The sequence below is a fragment of the Solanum stenotomum genome, chromosome 1 (genome assembly GCF_019186545.1).
Source record: "Solanum stenotomum isolate F172 chromosome 1, ASM1918654v1, whole genome shotgun sequence".
In the NCBI taxonomy this organism is placed as follows: Eukaryota; Viridiplantae; Streptophyta; class Magnoliopsida; order Solanales; family Solanaceae; genus Solanum; species Solanum stenotomum.
The window spans coordinates 1399506-1415567 of NC_064282.1; the positions used below are offsets into that span (position 1 = coordinate 1399506).

The 16062-nt window shown below is 33.7% G+C and overlaps 3 protein-coding genes across 9 annotated transcripts; all 3 read left to right on the forward strand.

Annotated features, from left to right (window-relative positions):
- The first annotated feature begins 5085 nt into the window (after positions 1–5085).
- LOC125868493 (U11/U12 small nuclear ribonucleoprotein 65 kDa protein) lies at positions 5086–12691 on the forward strand. 7 transcript variants are annotated; one of them, XM_049549134.1, is made up of 13 exons: positions 5086–5120; positions 5242–5471; positions 6231–6302; positions 6440–6655; positions 7072–7153; positions 7302–7484; positions 7752–7916; positions 8002–8169; positions 10755–10842; positions 11049–11107; positions 11446–11511; positions 11889–12027; positions 12177–12691. In XM_049549134.1, the coding sequence occupies exons 2-12, from the start codon at positions 5296–5298 to the stop codon at positions 11970–11972; spliced, it is 1359 nt and encodes a 452-aa protein (XP_049405091.1). In that variant the 5' UTR covers positions 5086–5120; positions 5242–5295; the 3' UTR covers positions 11973–12027; positions 12177–12691. The 7 variants fall into 7 exon arrangements, with proteins under 7 accessions (XP_049405091.1, XP_049405097.1, XP_049405101.1 ...); XM_049549140.1 differs by having other exon boundaries at positions 5088–5115; XM_049549125.1 differs by lacking the exon at positions 5086–5120 and having other exon boundaries at positions 5206–5471; positions 12182–12691.
- A 1055-nt stretch (positions 12692–13746) lies between these two features.
- LOC125868634 (auxin-induced protein 15A-like) lies at positions 13747–14252 on the forward strand. The gene has a single exon (XM_049549245.1). The coding sequence runs from the start codon at positions 13867–13869 to the stop codon at positions 14125–14127; it is 261 nt and encodes an 86-aa protein (XP_049405202.1). The 5' UTR covers positions 13747–13866; the 3' UTR covers positions 14128–14252.
- A 1134-nt stretch (positions 14253–15386) lies between these two features.
- Positions 15387–15963, forward strand: LOC125868652 (auxin-induced protein 15A-like). The gene has a single exon (XM_049549256.1). The coding sequence runs from the start codon at positions 15516–15518 to the stop codon at positions 15774–15776; it is 261 nt and encodes an 86-aa protein (XP_049405213.1). The 5' UTR covers positions 15387–15515; the 3' UTR covers positions 15777–15963.
- The last annotated feature ends 99 nt before the right edge of the window (positions 15964–16062 follow it).

The following is a 16062-nucleotide window of genomic DNA, read 5'->3' on the forward strand; positions in this document are numbered from 1 at the left end:
TGTTGACACCCAATTTTGGACCCCCACAATATAAATTAATCATTGAGCTTCTTCAATTTCTAACGATTTAAAATAATTAGTTTTATAAAAATTTCAGAAATAAAATAAAATAAACATAGTTTGCAAGTTATTTTAAATAGTTTTGTCACTTCTTTAATATATATTTATGTTTTATATAGTTATGTATATAATTAATGCATTTTATAAGTATTCAAAAATCATCCCGAAAAGATTTTATATTTTTAAATACTTTATTAGCAAGGATCATAATTTTGAATTAATAAATTTTGTGAAATACTTTCAAGTTATTTTTAGAATAATATTATCATTTTAATAATTTTAATAATTTTAAATAATAAATATGTATATTTTTTTTACAATCACGTTATCCTATAAATATTTGAAAATCGTCTCAAAAAGATTTTATATTTTAAATATTTGGTTAATTATTTAGTTATATAATAGTTCATATTGTTTTATATTTATATATATATATGAAATAATTAGTTTTTTTAATTAAGTTGATTATTTTATTTTGTTAAGATTAAGAAGCTCGTTAATTAATTAATTAATTCATCTTATTTAAGTTTTATGTCGAATTTGCTAACTAAATTCAATTTGACTAACTCTTAATTTAAGTAGGCTAAGTTTGCAATCCTTTGGCCTTTTTATTAATTTCCTTACCATTTCCTTTAATTATTTCAGGCCAACTTTGGGCCTTTTTTTTTTCAGCATCAGCCGGCCCAACACTCCCTATTTTTGGCCCATTTCCTTTTCCACCAATGACCCAACCCATTTCAGCAACAATTCCTCAATACAACCAATTCAAAAGAAACCCATTTCAACAATACAACCAGCGATCCAAACATACATACAACAATACCACATCTGACCCGACCCTTTTCTCCTTCTTCCTCAACGCGAGAACCAAGATTCGAGACGCTGCAAACCCAAAAATCGCGGACAGCAGCCATACCCTACGACCCCTATATCGTCTTCTTCACGCGAAATCCCACCAAATCGCGGAAATTTGGCAACCTTATCTCTTGGGAAGAGATTTTTTGAATTTCAAATTTGGAAATCATCCCATCTTTTCAATCCGTTTCCCCATTTTTTTTTCAATCCCAAATTCGGCCTATAAATACCCATGTTCACTCTTGAGGAGAGATATAGAGGACGGTTGGAGTTTTTTTTTTAGCAATAGTCACTTCTACACCTTCAAGAAAAAAATATATATCTAGTTTTTTTTTTTCAATTTTAAATTCCGACAAGATCGTTGCTCGAATCTTCTTAAGTTGCTCGTTTCTCTCAAACTCGTTTGTCTCAGTTCGCTGCACCGAACAAGCTGGTGTACAGGTTGAAAGTAACAAGATACAGGCTGGAAATTGAGTTTTCATGTTTCGGAAACTTGAAAATAAGCCGAAATACAGCTTGTATACAGTGGTATACGTCGAATATGTGACCAAAAACAAAGATACAGGTTGGAAGCGCCAAAACAAACTGTATACAGTTGGTATATGGGTTGATATACAGGAAAAAGGGCTAAGAAACGACCGATATACACTCGTATACAACAGTGGTATACAAAAACGGGATTGAGCCAAAAGTCCAAATCAGTAGCAAGTTTGGCCCAAAAAAAAGGGGCCCAAATTCATTTCTCCTTTACCCCTTTAAATTGTTTAATTTTTTTTTTTATTTATTGTTTGTTTTCTTATCATTAACTCTAACTTTAGAATTGTTAATTAGCTTAATTAGATTCCCCAAACGATGAGTTACTTTCTTTGTGTCGGTTTAATTCTAATACATTTCATGGTTTTGTGTTCATTTATTTTATTAATCAAATATATTGGTCAAAATTTTATATTTTCAATTAAGTTAACTTTGGTTCTTAAAAAGAGATGTTCTTTAATGCTTTTCATTTAATCATTTTTTTTTATTCATTTCAAGATTGTTGTAAGTTAAAGTATTTTTTCTCAAATAAACTTAAAAAATGTTAATCAAAACCTTTTCAATTAATTATATATATATACACACTTGCTTAGTCTTTTCTCAAAAAGGTTGGTCAATTAATTAAAAAATGATTTTCATGCATTAAATTAGTTTAAATTGTCATTTCAAAATGAATTAAATAATCTCTAATTAATCTAATTTTATTAATATTCTAATCTCGTATGTCGAGTCAAATGTTTTATTTTTGGGCCCCTTTCTCTAAAATAAAATAAAATAATAAAATAAAAAAAATACCACTTATTATTTTCTCAAAGTTAATCAAATATTGTAAGTTATTATTTTTTATGTTAAATCATTATTTTCCTTAAAATAGTCAAATATATTTTGTCAAGTCACAGGTCAACCGCATGTTAGCGGGCACTTCGAATGCTTAACCCCTTCTCGAAGTGTAAATTGAACCCCGAACCCTCTTTGGCATTTTCAAATGATTTTTTCTGTTTAAGTCTTTGAAAATTATAAGTTTTCTTATTTTCTTTAAAAAATTAAGTGGCGACTCTTTTTTAAGTATTTTTCTGAAATTGTTTTATACTTAGAACATTTCAAAAAGTGATTTTTCTAAAGATAGGAAAATTACGACATAACAAGAATAGTGGTACCTCATATTGTTAAACTTCGAACTCACTCAACGATAATAAATCACACGAAATATTTTTAAATGCAAGAAGAAGATGAGTAGAAAATTAAAAAAAATTGTGGTGGAAAATGAGAGGAACCCCTCTATTTATAGTCAACAAATAGTAGTATGAACAAGTGTTTTTTGTGTCTTATCTGAAAAGTCATGACCTTTCCGAGAAATCAAACTCTTTAGAAATGTCACAACTTATTGAAAAAGTCGAAACTCTTTGAAAAGTCACAACTCTTTGAAAAAATCACAATTCATCAAAAATCACAACCCTTCGAAAAAAGTCACAACTTATCGAAAAAGTCACAATTTAAGTTAGGGATATTATAGTAATTTAACATTCAAGTTAGGAGTTTATGCTTTTAAGATAACTAGTTTTTTCGACACATGCGTTGCACGTGATTACCAATTCAGAAAATATATGTTATAGTAATTAGTATTTGCTTATTTAAGTGAAGATTTGAATAATAAGCTTTGTATAAAATAATATTACATATTCTTTTGTGAATGTTCAATGTGGATCGTCATATATATCTCTTATTCACGCGAATCTATGAAGTTGGTCAATGAAAAATTTTATTAGTTAAATGCAATAATGCATATATTTATTTAAATTTGATGAGGTTCAATCATGTAATTAGTCGCATCTCAGTAATATTACCTTATAAACGATATTTGTTGTGTATTTTTCTTGTCATCTAACCAAATGTGCTTTGCACGTGTATCCACATTAAACTGTTTATATGTCATATGAACATGTATGTGAAGAGAACAACTAAATTTTATTTTTTAGAACTAATCTTTGTATATTAGTTTTTATTTTATAAGTTATAACATAATCAATGACGTTCTTGTTGTTGGCTCTCATATTTCACTTTTCGATTGATTGTATACATAAATCCAAGATAGTTATTTGATTGTTCATAGTTAACTGAGAAATGTTTCCTTTTTTTTATCGAAAAAACTAAAAAATAAAATTAAAGAATATATATTATATCTGTGAAATCATATATATAATCACATGTTTATCTTACACAAACAAAGATGTAGTTCATATACTTGTAAACGATTTTTAATTTATTCAATCAAGAACGATTCATCCCAGGAAAAATAACAACATTGTGTTATCACATGTATTGGGACGGTATAATAATTTGAAAAATTATTGGTCAAAAGTTAATACAAGAAAAGATGAAAGATAGAAATAATTAATGTAATAACTATGAGACTTCATAAATCATAATATTATAACTAAAGAATGTTAAAGAGTGTGAATAACGTTTATAATAATTAGTAATAACTAAGAGAATTTATAATGTTATAACTAAAGGATTAATGTGCAATAAATGTTTTTCTAACAAATTTTATACTTACATAAATAAATAGGACTTTTAATTAATGTTACTATTTTTTCTTATAGTTATTAGATTTTAATTTAGTGTGAGGACAAAATGAAAATGTTTATTCCATATTACTGAATATAAAATTTATTTTGTAATTGATAAATTTTTAAATGATTCATATATATTCACATATTTTCACTCTTGAGAAGTTTAATAATTAAAAAAAAAAAAGATGTTCAGAAGCATATATTTACATCACAAGATAAATTGTTAACAAAAATAAATGAATTTAGATTACATCATGTTAACTGTATATATATTGAAACATAACATACTAATGTATATATTAAGCAAAAAAAATAATTATTATATTATCAAAATTATTTTCTTCAAGTACTCAAGGTTATGAAATGTACCCTCTTAGGATAGAACAATTTACTTCATCAGTATAGTGGTACCTCATGTTCCGCTAAACTTCGAACTCACTCAACGACAATAAATCACACAAAAAATTTTAAAATGCAAGAAAAAGAGTAGGAGTTTAAAAAAATTGTGGTTGAAAAATGAGAGGAAGTCTCTCTATTTATAGTCAACAAAGGATAGTACGAACAAGTATTTTTTGTGTCTTATCTGAAAAAGTCATGACCTTTCCGAGAAGTCCACAACCCTTTGAAAAAGTCACAACTCACCGAAAAATCACAATCCTTTGAAAAAAGACAATTTAACGAAAAAGTTACAACTCATCAAAAAATTGACCTTTCCAAGAAGTCACAACCCTATGGAAAAGTCATAATTTATTGAAAAAGTCACGACTCATTGAAACATCACATCTCTTCGAAAAAAATCACAACTCATTGAAAAATCACATCTCTTTGAAAAAAATCACAACTCATTGAAAAATCACATCTCTTCGAAAAAAATCACAACTTATCGAAAAAGTCACAACTCATCGAAAAAGACAATCTAAGTTAGGAATATTATAGTAATTTAACATTTAATTTAGGAGTTAATGCTTTTAAGTAATATAGAAGATATAGATATAGAATAGATATATATATATATAGATATAGATATAGATATAGATATTACTATATATACACGGCGTATTTTCTGAGCGCTCTCCGGTCTCGCTACACACAGGTGCGGTATGGTATCTCCTCCTCCTTTCATTCCCTTTAAAGAAACTTGGCTTTGATGACAACCCACTTCTTCACTCTCTTTTGTAGGTCAAATTCTCAATTTTCAATTTTTGTGTGTGTGGTGCAGCATCTGGAAGTCTTGTGATCTGTCAAGCAAAATTATACAGTACAAGGAACTATAATGGATTACATGACTGGAAATCCTGTTCCTCAGCCTGCTTATCATTGGTCGATGGAGGAAGTTAAAGAGTCTACCCTCTTGATTCGGCATCTTCCAGAAGCAATTCCTCATGAAACCCTTTCAAGATTGCTTTCCAATTATGGGGCAACTTCTATCCGTCCTTGTACTAGTGGCAGGTATGATTCCATCTTTCTCAATTTTACTGCTCTTTTAAAAATAGCTTGGAATGTTGGCAATCTTGTGTTTCTTAATGGCTCATTTGTTGGTGCAACTTATATTTTCTTGAAAAGCAATGGGAATTTGGTAGTATTTTTGGACTCATATCCACAATTTCAGCGGTCTAAATTTAGAGATTATTAATCTCAAGCACCTCAATGTTAACCACTAGACTAAGGTCACTTTTCTTCCTAATCAACTTTCCTGTTAGGATATGAATTGCGGGACTAGGCTTGATAACCCATTGATTTCTTTTTTACTTGCAATTAATAGAACCTAAAAAGTATGTCTCCACACTCCACAGTAACCATTTTGTTTTGGTGAACAGTTTCAGAGATAAGTTTTCTGTACTAATGTTTTTTTTAAACCTTTATGGTCTTTCTAAAATGTAAAGTTTAGGTGAATTCATGAGATTGTGCGGTTTCCTGAAATGATAATGTGTTTCTGATCCCTCTCTTTTTGTGATTGCCAAACTTCTTTTCTCTTTAAAGTTAACTCAAGTAGTTCTGTCATCTTATACTCAAACTGTGTAGGTATTCTTGTCTTTGATACTCCTATTCATTTTATATGGTATTCTTTCCTTGTAAGGGTAGGATAACAGATATTTGATACCATCAAGTGTTGGTTCCAATGTTTTTTCATGTCTCTCGTTAGTACGTAACTCAACTGGCCTTTATGACACTTTTATCGGTTATTTGTATCTTGTTTGTCCTGGACAGAATGAGGAATTGTGCTTTCGTGGATTTCAAGGATGAAGGTCTGGCACACCAAGCACAGCAACATTTGAATGGGTATTTTCTCCTTTGAATCTGTCTAAGTGTCCTCAATTCTCGATCATTTTAGGTAGACATATTTAAATGCCTTCCTCTTATTTTTGTTTATTTTAAGAGAGTAAGAAAGTCTGATTGCCAAATTATGTGGTTGTTAGGGTACGGTTTCTTGGAAAAACCCTAGCGGTGGAACGAGCGACTAGAAGCACAGATAGACAAAGGGAACATCGGATTGGAGATGGCTCCGTCTCTTTGATAAAAGATGCTGCTGCTGCTAAAGAATTTGGTGGAGTATCTAGGGAAAGTCCTTACCCTGGCAGCGAACCCATTGCTAAAAGACTTGGGATAGATTATCCATTTCCTCCTCACCTCGAGTATGATTTCAGCTGCTTAGTTTTAAAATCTTTTTTCATTTTTCTATCTTAATTTGGTGGATAAGTGGCTAGAAGTAGCTCCTCATTCTCTGACCTAACCTAAAACTTACAACATTTCTCATGATTTTCCTTTAAGTCATAGACGACTTGAATCTTTCTCTGTATGCAAATATTTCTTGCGTCTGTAGGCATGCCAGTTTGTTTGACCTGTAAATTATAGGCTCTATTCCTGGTCCTTTTGGCATATATGCAGAGAAAACTAGCAAAGGAGAAAGAACAAAGAACTAAGAGGATTTAGACATTCTATCTGCTTGATCTAACGCTTTATAGGTCTCTATATTGTTTTTTCAGTAATCATAAACAGAACCAGCTTCTATTTATTCTTCATAAAGCTGACTATCCTGCTTGTGATTCAGATATGTTTACCCTCCACCTGATGGACATATACTTACAAATATTGTAAATGCTCTTATTGCTGTTCCTCGGTTCTACACTCAGGTTTTCTTTTCACAATTTACCATCTCCTTTCTTCTTCTCGAATTAATTTTCTCATTTCCTTGCTATTCATGTGTATTATTCTATTTTACATCTTTTTTTAGATCGTCTAATTTACATCTTTTTATACCCATATTTTGACATGATTTAGGTCTTGCACTTGATGAACAAGATGAATATTCCAGCACCATTTCGTATGGCTTTGCCAACTCCACCTCTACCAACCTCTCTGTCTGTTCCTCCGCCACCCCCTCCTCCACCTCCTCCAACAGTCTCTAAGAGTAGAATGGAAGATCTATCAAGCAGTGAATCAGAAATGGAGTCTTCAGATGAGGTAGTAGTTTCTATGCTGTTAGAGATCCTTTTGCCTTCTGAATTGAGTTTGACGAATGCAGTTATCTGGCACTTTAAATATACGTTATAAACCTCAAGCATATTGGGTAGCTGACTCAAATTTTAATGTTCTATTTCTCTGGTTTAATTCTTTCTATCTTTATGTTCCTCATGTTTTCTGTCATTTTTTACCATGATTTATTATGTTTTGCTATTAGAGTAAACTGTTGGCTGATTCTAATGGTTTTTGTAATATTTAATGGTTCAGGAAGCTACAAATGTTGGTGGGCCTAAAAAGAAGCGTATTAGACATGAAGCTATCTTGGGCCCTGCAGTTGACAAGGATGTTGCCCATGAGGCTGTTGGATTAAGAGCTGCTGCCTTGGTTCCTAAAGAAATGCCAGTAGTTAAGAAGAAGAACCCAATAATTCAGGTTATCTCATCTCCAAAAGGCTCCTCCCTCTCTGTTGTTCTTTGTTGAAGTTGATGATACTAAGTTTTCGCTTGCTTGCTTGCAGATTAAAGTAGCATCTAAACAGGTACAGAATGCAGAGAAGGGTGATGCAAGTGCACTGTCATTGACAGTGGAAGAAAAAGAGAATGATCATAAACCTTTTACGACCCTTGAAGAATTAAAAAGTGGAAGATTGCCCCCAGAAGAGATACTGTCGCTTCCTATGTTTAAGGTATTGGAACTTTGTGCGTCTTTACTTTTGCCCATGATACACTTGCTTTCACATTAAATTTGCAGTTGCTCTTTTGAGTATTAGGCTTGGAATCCTGTCACCTGGCTATTCATGTTTCGGTTGATGTTGTTTTAGTTGATTTGTAAGAGCTAAAGGAGGTGGAGGTATCTAGGGCAAGGTCTTTTAACAGAATGACTTAGGTTTATTAGGTTTGCTACAATCCTTGGAACAAGATAGAAGAGGTGATTTCTTTAAGCAGGTATTCTCCGATGGTAGCGTTGAGCATGCCAAAGTTTTTTCAGGGGCCAGCCTTGGTAGGTTAGTAATTTGTGTTGAGCATGGGCTGGTGCTGGTCATTAATGTGGATTCAGACGTGTATAACTTTTATCTATGTTGCTCAGACTCTTCAAAAATGTCGACGAGCGCGTGTTGGATCCTCCAAAAATAGTGTATTTTTGAAGGATCCGACACGGGTGCGGCAACATTTTTGGAGAGTCCGAGCAACTTAGACTTTTATAACTTACAAATACATGTTCCAATCATGTTGTGCTGTCATCAAAAGTTGGATGTGGACATGAGTGCAACAACAACAACATACCCAGTGAAATCCCACAAAGTGGGGTCTGGGGAGGGTAAAGTGTACGCAGACCTTACCACTACCTCGTGGAGGTAGAGGGGCTATTTCCGGTGGACCCTCGGCTCAAGTACATCCAAACCAAGTAAGAGAAGAGGAAACATTATATAAAACATAACATCCAATAAGAAAACTAGTGCATAATCAACAACGGAGACAATAACATCAAGAAAATACTGTGAGAGGCGAATCGCAGTAAACAACAAATGGCTATAGGATCACAGACAAGAACTACAAGTGCCAGGCTAGGACTACTACAAACACTACCAACCCATACCCTCGCAAGGAAAGACAACACGCTAACCCTACTAACCTTCAACCTTAATACGCGACCTCCACTCCTTCCTATCTAGAGTCATGTCCTCGGTGATGTGAAGCTGAGCCAAGTCCTGTCTAATCACCTCTCCCCAATACTTCCTAGGCCTACCTCTACCCCTCCGCGTACCCTCTACCACCAGCCCCTCGCACCTCCTCACTGGGGCATCTGCGCACCGCCTCTTCACATGCCCAAACCATCTCAGTCTCGCTTCCCTCAGCTTGTCCACCACAGGGGCCACTCCCACCTTCTCCCGGATAACCTCATTCCTAATCTTATCGCTCCTAGTGTGCCCACACATCCATCTCAACATCCTCATCTCCGCAACATGCATTTTTTGAACATGTGAGTTCTTGACTGGCCAACACTCCGCTCCATACAACAAGGCTGGTCTAACTACCACTCTGTAGAACTTACCTTTAAGTTTAGGTGGAACTTTCTTATCACACAAGACTCCAGAAGCAAGCCTCCATTTCATCCAAGCAGTCCCTATGCGATGTGTGACATCATCGTCAATGTCACCACTTCCTTGGATTACAGCCCCAAGATACTTAAAACTTTCTTTCTTAGGAATGATCTGTGTGTCAAGTCTCACTTCCCCATCTGCCTCATCCAACGCCTCACTGAATTTGCACCCCAAATATTCCGTTTTGGTCCTACTCAACCTGAACCCTTTGGACTCTAGTTCAGGACAGAGACGTACCTTGTATGCTATATGTACAATATAGGTAATTATCATTTATTAACACATAATTTTATTAGATTGCAGAAAGTTTGCATCTAAATCAATTTCATACCTGGGCTCTGGATCTTGAACCTATGGCATTGAGTTTGAACATTGCAGGGTTAGCTAATATTTAAACTGTACAGAAGTTAAGGATTAAATTAAAATGCTGTTCTTGAGGGTGTTGAACAATGATGAATATGGACAAGATACATTTTTACGTTATTTTGGTATCTTATAGAGTGTAACAATTGTGCCTTGATGAACAACTCATAAACAACAATACTAGCGCAGACATTCCTTTTTGTCTGGACTATAATGAATTGGTAGCATTATCAAATATCGACTATAATATCTATTTGATCCTACCCCATGAAGGATTCCGTTTTTGCCCTGAAGAATTCATGACCAACAACTAGGAAAAGAATTCTTTCAGTTCTTATTTATTTCAGAAAATTCAAGTCACCGACTTATTGCTAATCTATTCCAGAATTGCTTAATTATTTCAGAATTGCTTGAGAGTTGGTTTATGAGATTATGAGATAGGTTCATGCTGCAGACAGCTTACTTTTTCTAATAGTTTTTTGCTTCTTAGCCTTCCATTTTGAGATGTAGTCACTGGTTTATTGATTGAAAGGTGTTTGCTTAGTGTACTTAAGCTGACAAGTATTTGCTATAGAAGTTCATTAAGATTGCATCTTTCCAGTCTATAAATTATGCTATTCTAGTTCATTTCTTTATCAGTAAATCAAAAGTTATATTAATGGGGAGAAAGCTAAGCAGTAAGTCTACATCACCAAGGAGGACATTCCCTGTACAAGCACGAAAGGGATTTCCTTCTATGTTGAGCTATTGCCTATCAGTGAAAGCAAAGGACTGAATAATTAACTCATAAGTTTTGTTCGATGCAGAATTATTGTGCTGGAAATCCTTCTCAGATCTTATACTTGAAGAACTTAGCAAAAGAAGTAATTGTTGATGATATTTACTTCATATTTGGTAAGCATTAACTTACAGATCCATTGCAAAGTAAAACTCCTTTCTGATTTTTTCTGAGACTTCCTTGTAGTTTTCAATACCTCACCTGGTTTAAGAAAAAAGATAGATAGCATGAAGTTACTTAAACAGAAATATTTTACTTACACATAACCTCATGTTTTGGCACTAGAACCATTGTATTTCTTCTCATCTGTTATGTTCTTTAGGATCCTTATTTGTAAGCATTGATGAAGCTAAATCCAGTCTTGCAGTGAAGTTAATGCAGGTGAGGTTCATCTATTTCTCTAGTTCTGCTAATTTGGGATATAGTTTTTTTTTAGTTGATGAGTAAGCTAATTTGGGATGTAGTTCATCAACCTGAAAAAATCAATTGGTAATCAACTTATATATTTAACTACAAGTTTCACTTTCTTTTTTTAGTGGCATTTTGTTGATCTATTTCTTACCTGATCCAAACTGCAAAGTTCACTTGCTGCATTAAAAATGTTGACAAGAGACTGTTAATCATGTGACATAAAATAAGTAATCTGTACTTCCTTTCCATTGGTAAATTGGTATTTATTCATGATTTAATGCTGAAGCTTATACGACTTCCATTTTCAGGAAGGGAGAATGCGCGGACAAGCTTTTGTTACATTTCCCTCCGTTGAACTTGCTCAAAATGCCCTGGTATGTTATTTATAATTACTTAAATTGGTATTTTGTTTTCCTTTTGCGCAGTGGAATTGTAAAATTAACACCATGAAAGTGATAGTAAGCTTTATTGTTGACCTCTTCAAAAAAATAAATGAAGTCTGAGAGGTGATAAACCTTCTACATGTAATCGTGAACTTGTGTTAAATTTCCAGTGGGTTGTATAACATGAGTGTATTCATGTATATGGTTTGGTTCCTCAAGTTTGATTATGTACTAGATGGATGAAAGGGAAATCATTTTATCATTTACTTATAATTTTATATTGAACATACACAACTTCTAGAAAGTAGCTAATATTATAGTACTTTACTATACTTGTAAAAACATTTAATACAAGTTAATGATTGCAGAATCTGGTGAACGGGTATGTGTTTAAAGGCAAGCCTATCGTCATTCAGTTTGGTCGTGATCCTGCTAAAGCAAAAACAAGCTAGAGAGGATTCTTGCAACAAGGGTAGTTTAAGCCCTCAGCTCAACATTCTACGTCAGGTATATAAGTACAATCAATTGCTTAGTTTGCTACATTTGTTTTATCTTGTTTATGAGTATCTTAAATAACCTTAATGTGGTACCAAAGTAGTTATTCCTTAAGCCATACTATCTATAGGTAACTCACCTCTTGCTTGTAATGACTGTAGTACAGTGATCCCATGTTTTGGGCGATGATGTTGGTAAAGATCATTTGAGTTATGAGATTGATGGTGCCCAGGTAATATTAGAGGAGTCAAGCCAACAAAGATGCTGCTGGGGGGAAGGAAGGAAAGAAGGGCTTCTATTCTGGACTAGAGAAGGTCAAAATTTGGGTGGGCTGTGAGGTTTTACCTTTGCAATGGTTCACCAGATGTCTGGAGCCAAAATGCACAGAAGTTATCATGATTTCTTCAGTGAAGCACAATTGGTCAGCTGGAACCCGATGATTGTTAGTTCATTGTTTATAGTATATCTCTGGACAGTGTTGTTTCATTGGCAATTCACTGAAATAGGTGAGAGGATTCTTTGCTGTTTCATTAGTAGTGACTGCCGGTTCATTGCAAATTTAGACTCCAGGAGTAAACAGTGGCATGTTGACTATGAACTCGTATTTCACTATGCAGAATCATTTTTGCCATGTAAAGTAGCCTAGATGTCTGCTTAATTGTCATTGTATACGTTTAGCCTTGGAGAATTTTATGTATCAGAGAGCCAATTCAGCTAGTATGCGAAACACTTGTTCACTAGGTTTGGTATGACAGCAATGGCCAAAGATAGTGACCCTGTAAGAGAAATTTATATCGTTTTTGTGATCACTTTTTAATGCTCATTATCTCTATCTCATTATTCCATTTACGTAATCTGATCGATTCAAGGTGCACTGTTTATAATCACAATTGCCCTACACATTAGAGATATTTTTTTTAAAAAAATAATATTCTTCAGGCCTATCTTCTCTTGGTTGTTTCCTATAACATTAGTGCTGAGGTCCAAACATGTTCAACACAAGTAGAAATGCACTGGTTGGTTCGGTTCTGTTCTTCTTTGACTTAAGTGACCTTCTTGTCGATAATTAATGAAACTTGGAGAAATATTCCAACTTATCCAAATTCTATTATTCAAATAAGCCTAATTTGACCATTTTATGGTTACTCAGCTGCAACACCAACTTGAATTTGGATTCCATGTGAAAGTCAACTCATGAGATATAAGCTTCTATATTATTCAGATATTTCTTCTCTTGATTGTTTCCTACAAAATGAGTTCTGAGGGTCACACACAAGTAGACAATGGTTGGTGGCGTTCGTCTTTGACCAAAAAAAACATTGCAGGTCCTATCACCTTATTTTTAAATGACACTGGAAAAATATTTTAACATTATCCAATTCTCTGTTACTTGCAATAATATTCATCCTAATCAGACAATTTTATAAGTAGTTTAAAAGTCTTCGACTGCAGCATCAATTGGAACCATAACTTGTATTAGATGACTTAGCACTATGGCTGCTATAGTTCTCAGGATATATTCGCATATCTGATCAATCATTGGAATGTTGAAAACAAGTTGTTGATTCAACATGAAGAGGTGGCCCCTAACTCTTACCATTTCAAGAAAATGAGGTTTCATTGATCTGTTCTCTGTAGAATTGACCTTCTGCCTTTGGACTAATTCCATATTCTAACTAGTTGGAAGGCAAAACCATGTGACTATCTTTAGCTGGTACCTATTCAATACATGTTCTTGACCTATAAAAACAAGTGTTTACCATAACAGCTCTCACCAAAACTTGAAATCATACAAAGCTTTTCTCCACTATCATTATTTGCTTATCTATATATTGAACTAACCATACAACCATGGCTATCCGTATGCCTCGTATAATCAAGAAGTCTTCTACTGCTGGAGATGTTCCTAAAGGCCACTTTGCTGTTTATGTTGGGGAAAAGCAGAAGAAGAGATTTGTGATCCCTATATCATTCTTGAGCCAACCTTTATTTCAAGATTTACTTAACCAAGCAGAGGAAGAATTTGGCTTTAATCATCCGATGGGTGGTGTCACAATTCCCTGCAGAGAGGATGTGTTCATTGATCTTACTTCTCGCTTGAGTAGGATCTGAGGCATTTCACCTTACACAATTTTGTAAAGAACTAAAACTGATAATTAGATAGAGATGGGACACTATGTACTGTCAGCTGTAACCGTAGATCCCAATTTTGAATGTAATTTTCAGTAGCAAATGAAATTTGTTCAGCTTCATTCTTTAGCCAATTGAGTTTTCAGTATTCTTTACAAGACTCTGTCTATGTTAATTAATAACTCTAAAGAAGACAACTTATCTGTGACCTTAACCTGAACACTGAAATACTTTTGGCTACGACAACAAAGAAAACTTTATATATATCGGCAGCAGAAATTTCAAAATATCAAATAAGTGACATTAATAGATGGTATTGTTTTCTGCTCTTTTTGAAACGAATCTCTGGCTTGCTTTATAAGAATTTCTTGAGATAATTCTGATCCGCAAAGTTGATTAAACCATCAGAAAACAACTTATGATATGAGGATAATAAAAATGTACCTTATTCTAGTCAACTTGTGTAAATATTTTCAGGTGGTTTTACTAAAAATAGTGGTTATGACTTACGTAAGTAACAAATGTTGCTTGTTTGCAGGTTATCGAAACCAAACCCATAGTTTTTTTTGTGTGTTGTACATACTTTGAAGTAAAAATATCTAAATACCTCAATTCCATGTTGCCTGATAGAGTTGTTTGTAAGTTATAATCTAGACCAAGCAATGAGAGCACCCTTTTTTTTGTTCTCTTTCTCTTTACTATTTACGTTTGTTGTACAAAGCCTAACACAACCAACTTGCCATAATTAGTCAAAATTGTAAGTCAGTACATCAGATGTTGGTTCTTTTAAGCATCCTAAGATCAGGTGTTTTGCTTTGTATAATCTTACGAAAGAGTTCATAAACCTCCATACATAAATTATATTTTATCCTTTAAGGATTGTCATATTCTTGATATTTAGGTTTGAATTCAGTATCTGCAAGGCTGGAACATCCCACTTTTCTTTGTTCTATTGGTGTCTGGTGGTTGATCAATCATTGGAATCTGACTATTACTTGTTGATTTAACATCAAGAAGCTAAACCGTTTTTCAAGAAGATGAAATTTCTATCTGTTATTTGTTGTGAACATCAGTTGGACCTTATGCTTTTAGACTACTTTCAATGTATTAATACTATGACAATGAGTTGGAAGGCAAAACCATGTGATACTTCAGGTGCTACTGTCTTTTACCTGGTGTCCACAAAATAGCTATTCACACATAAGTGGGGTTTGACAACTTGCCATTGGCCTATATAAACACATATAAAGAAGGGGTTACCGCAACAACACTCAGCAAAACTTGAAACCATACAAAGCTTTCTCTGCTTTCAGAGTCTTTACTAATTCTCCCCATCCTTATTTGCTCATCTTATATTGAACTAAACGACCATGGCTATCCGTATGCCTCGTATAATCAAGAAGTCTTCTACAACAGGAGATGTTCCTAAAGGCCACTTTGCTGTTTATGTTGGGGAAAAGCAGAAGAAGAGATTTGTAATCCCCATTTCATTCTTGAGCCAACCTTTATTTCAAGACTTGCTTAGTAAAGCTGAGGAAGAATTTGGCTTCAATCATCCAATGGGTGGTGTAACAATACCCTGCAGTGAAGATGTGTTTGTTGATCTTACTTCTCGCTTGAATAGGATCTGAGGCTTTTATTTTCACAGTTTTGTAAAGAGCTAACCTTTCTAGTTAGTACCATATTACTGATAATTAGATAGAGGGGACCATGTACAGTCAGCTGCAACAGAAGATCTCAATTTTGAATGTAATTTTCAGTAGCTGATGTCTAAAAGATATACAACACAATCTTTAACAAATGAAATTTGTTCAGATTCATTATTTAGCCTATTTAGTTTTCTTTTGGTTCTCTTTTTCTTTGCTGTAAAAGTTTGTTGTTCAAAGCCTAACACAAGCAACTTGCCATAATTAGTCA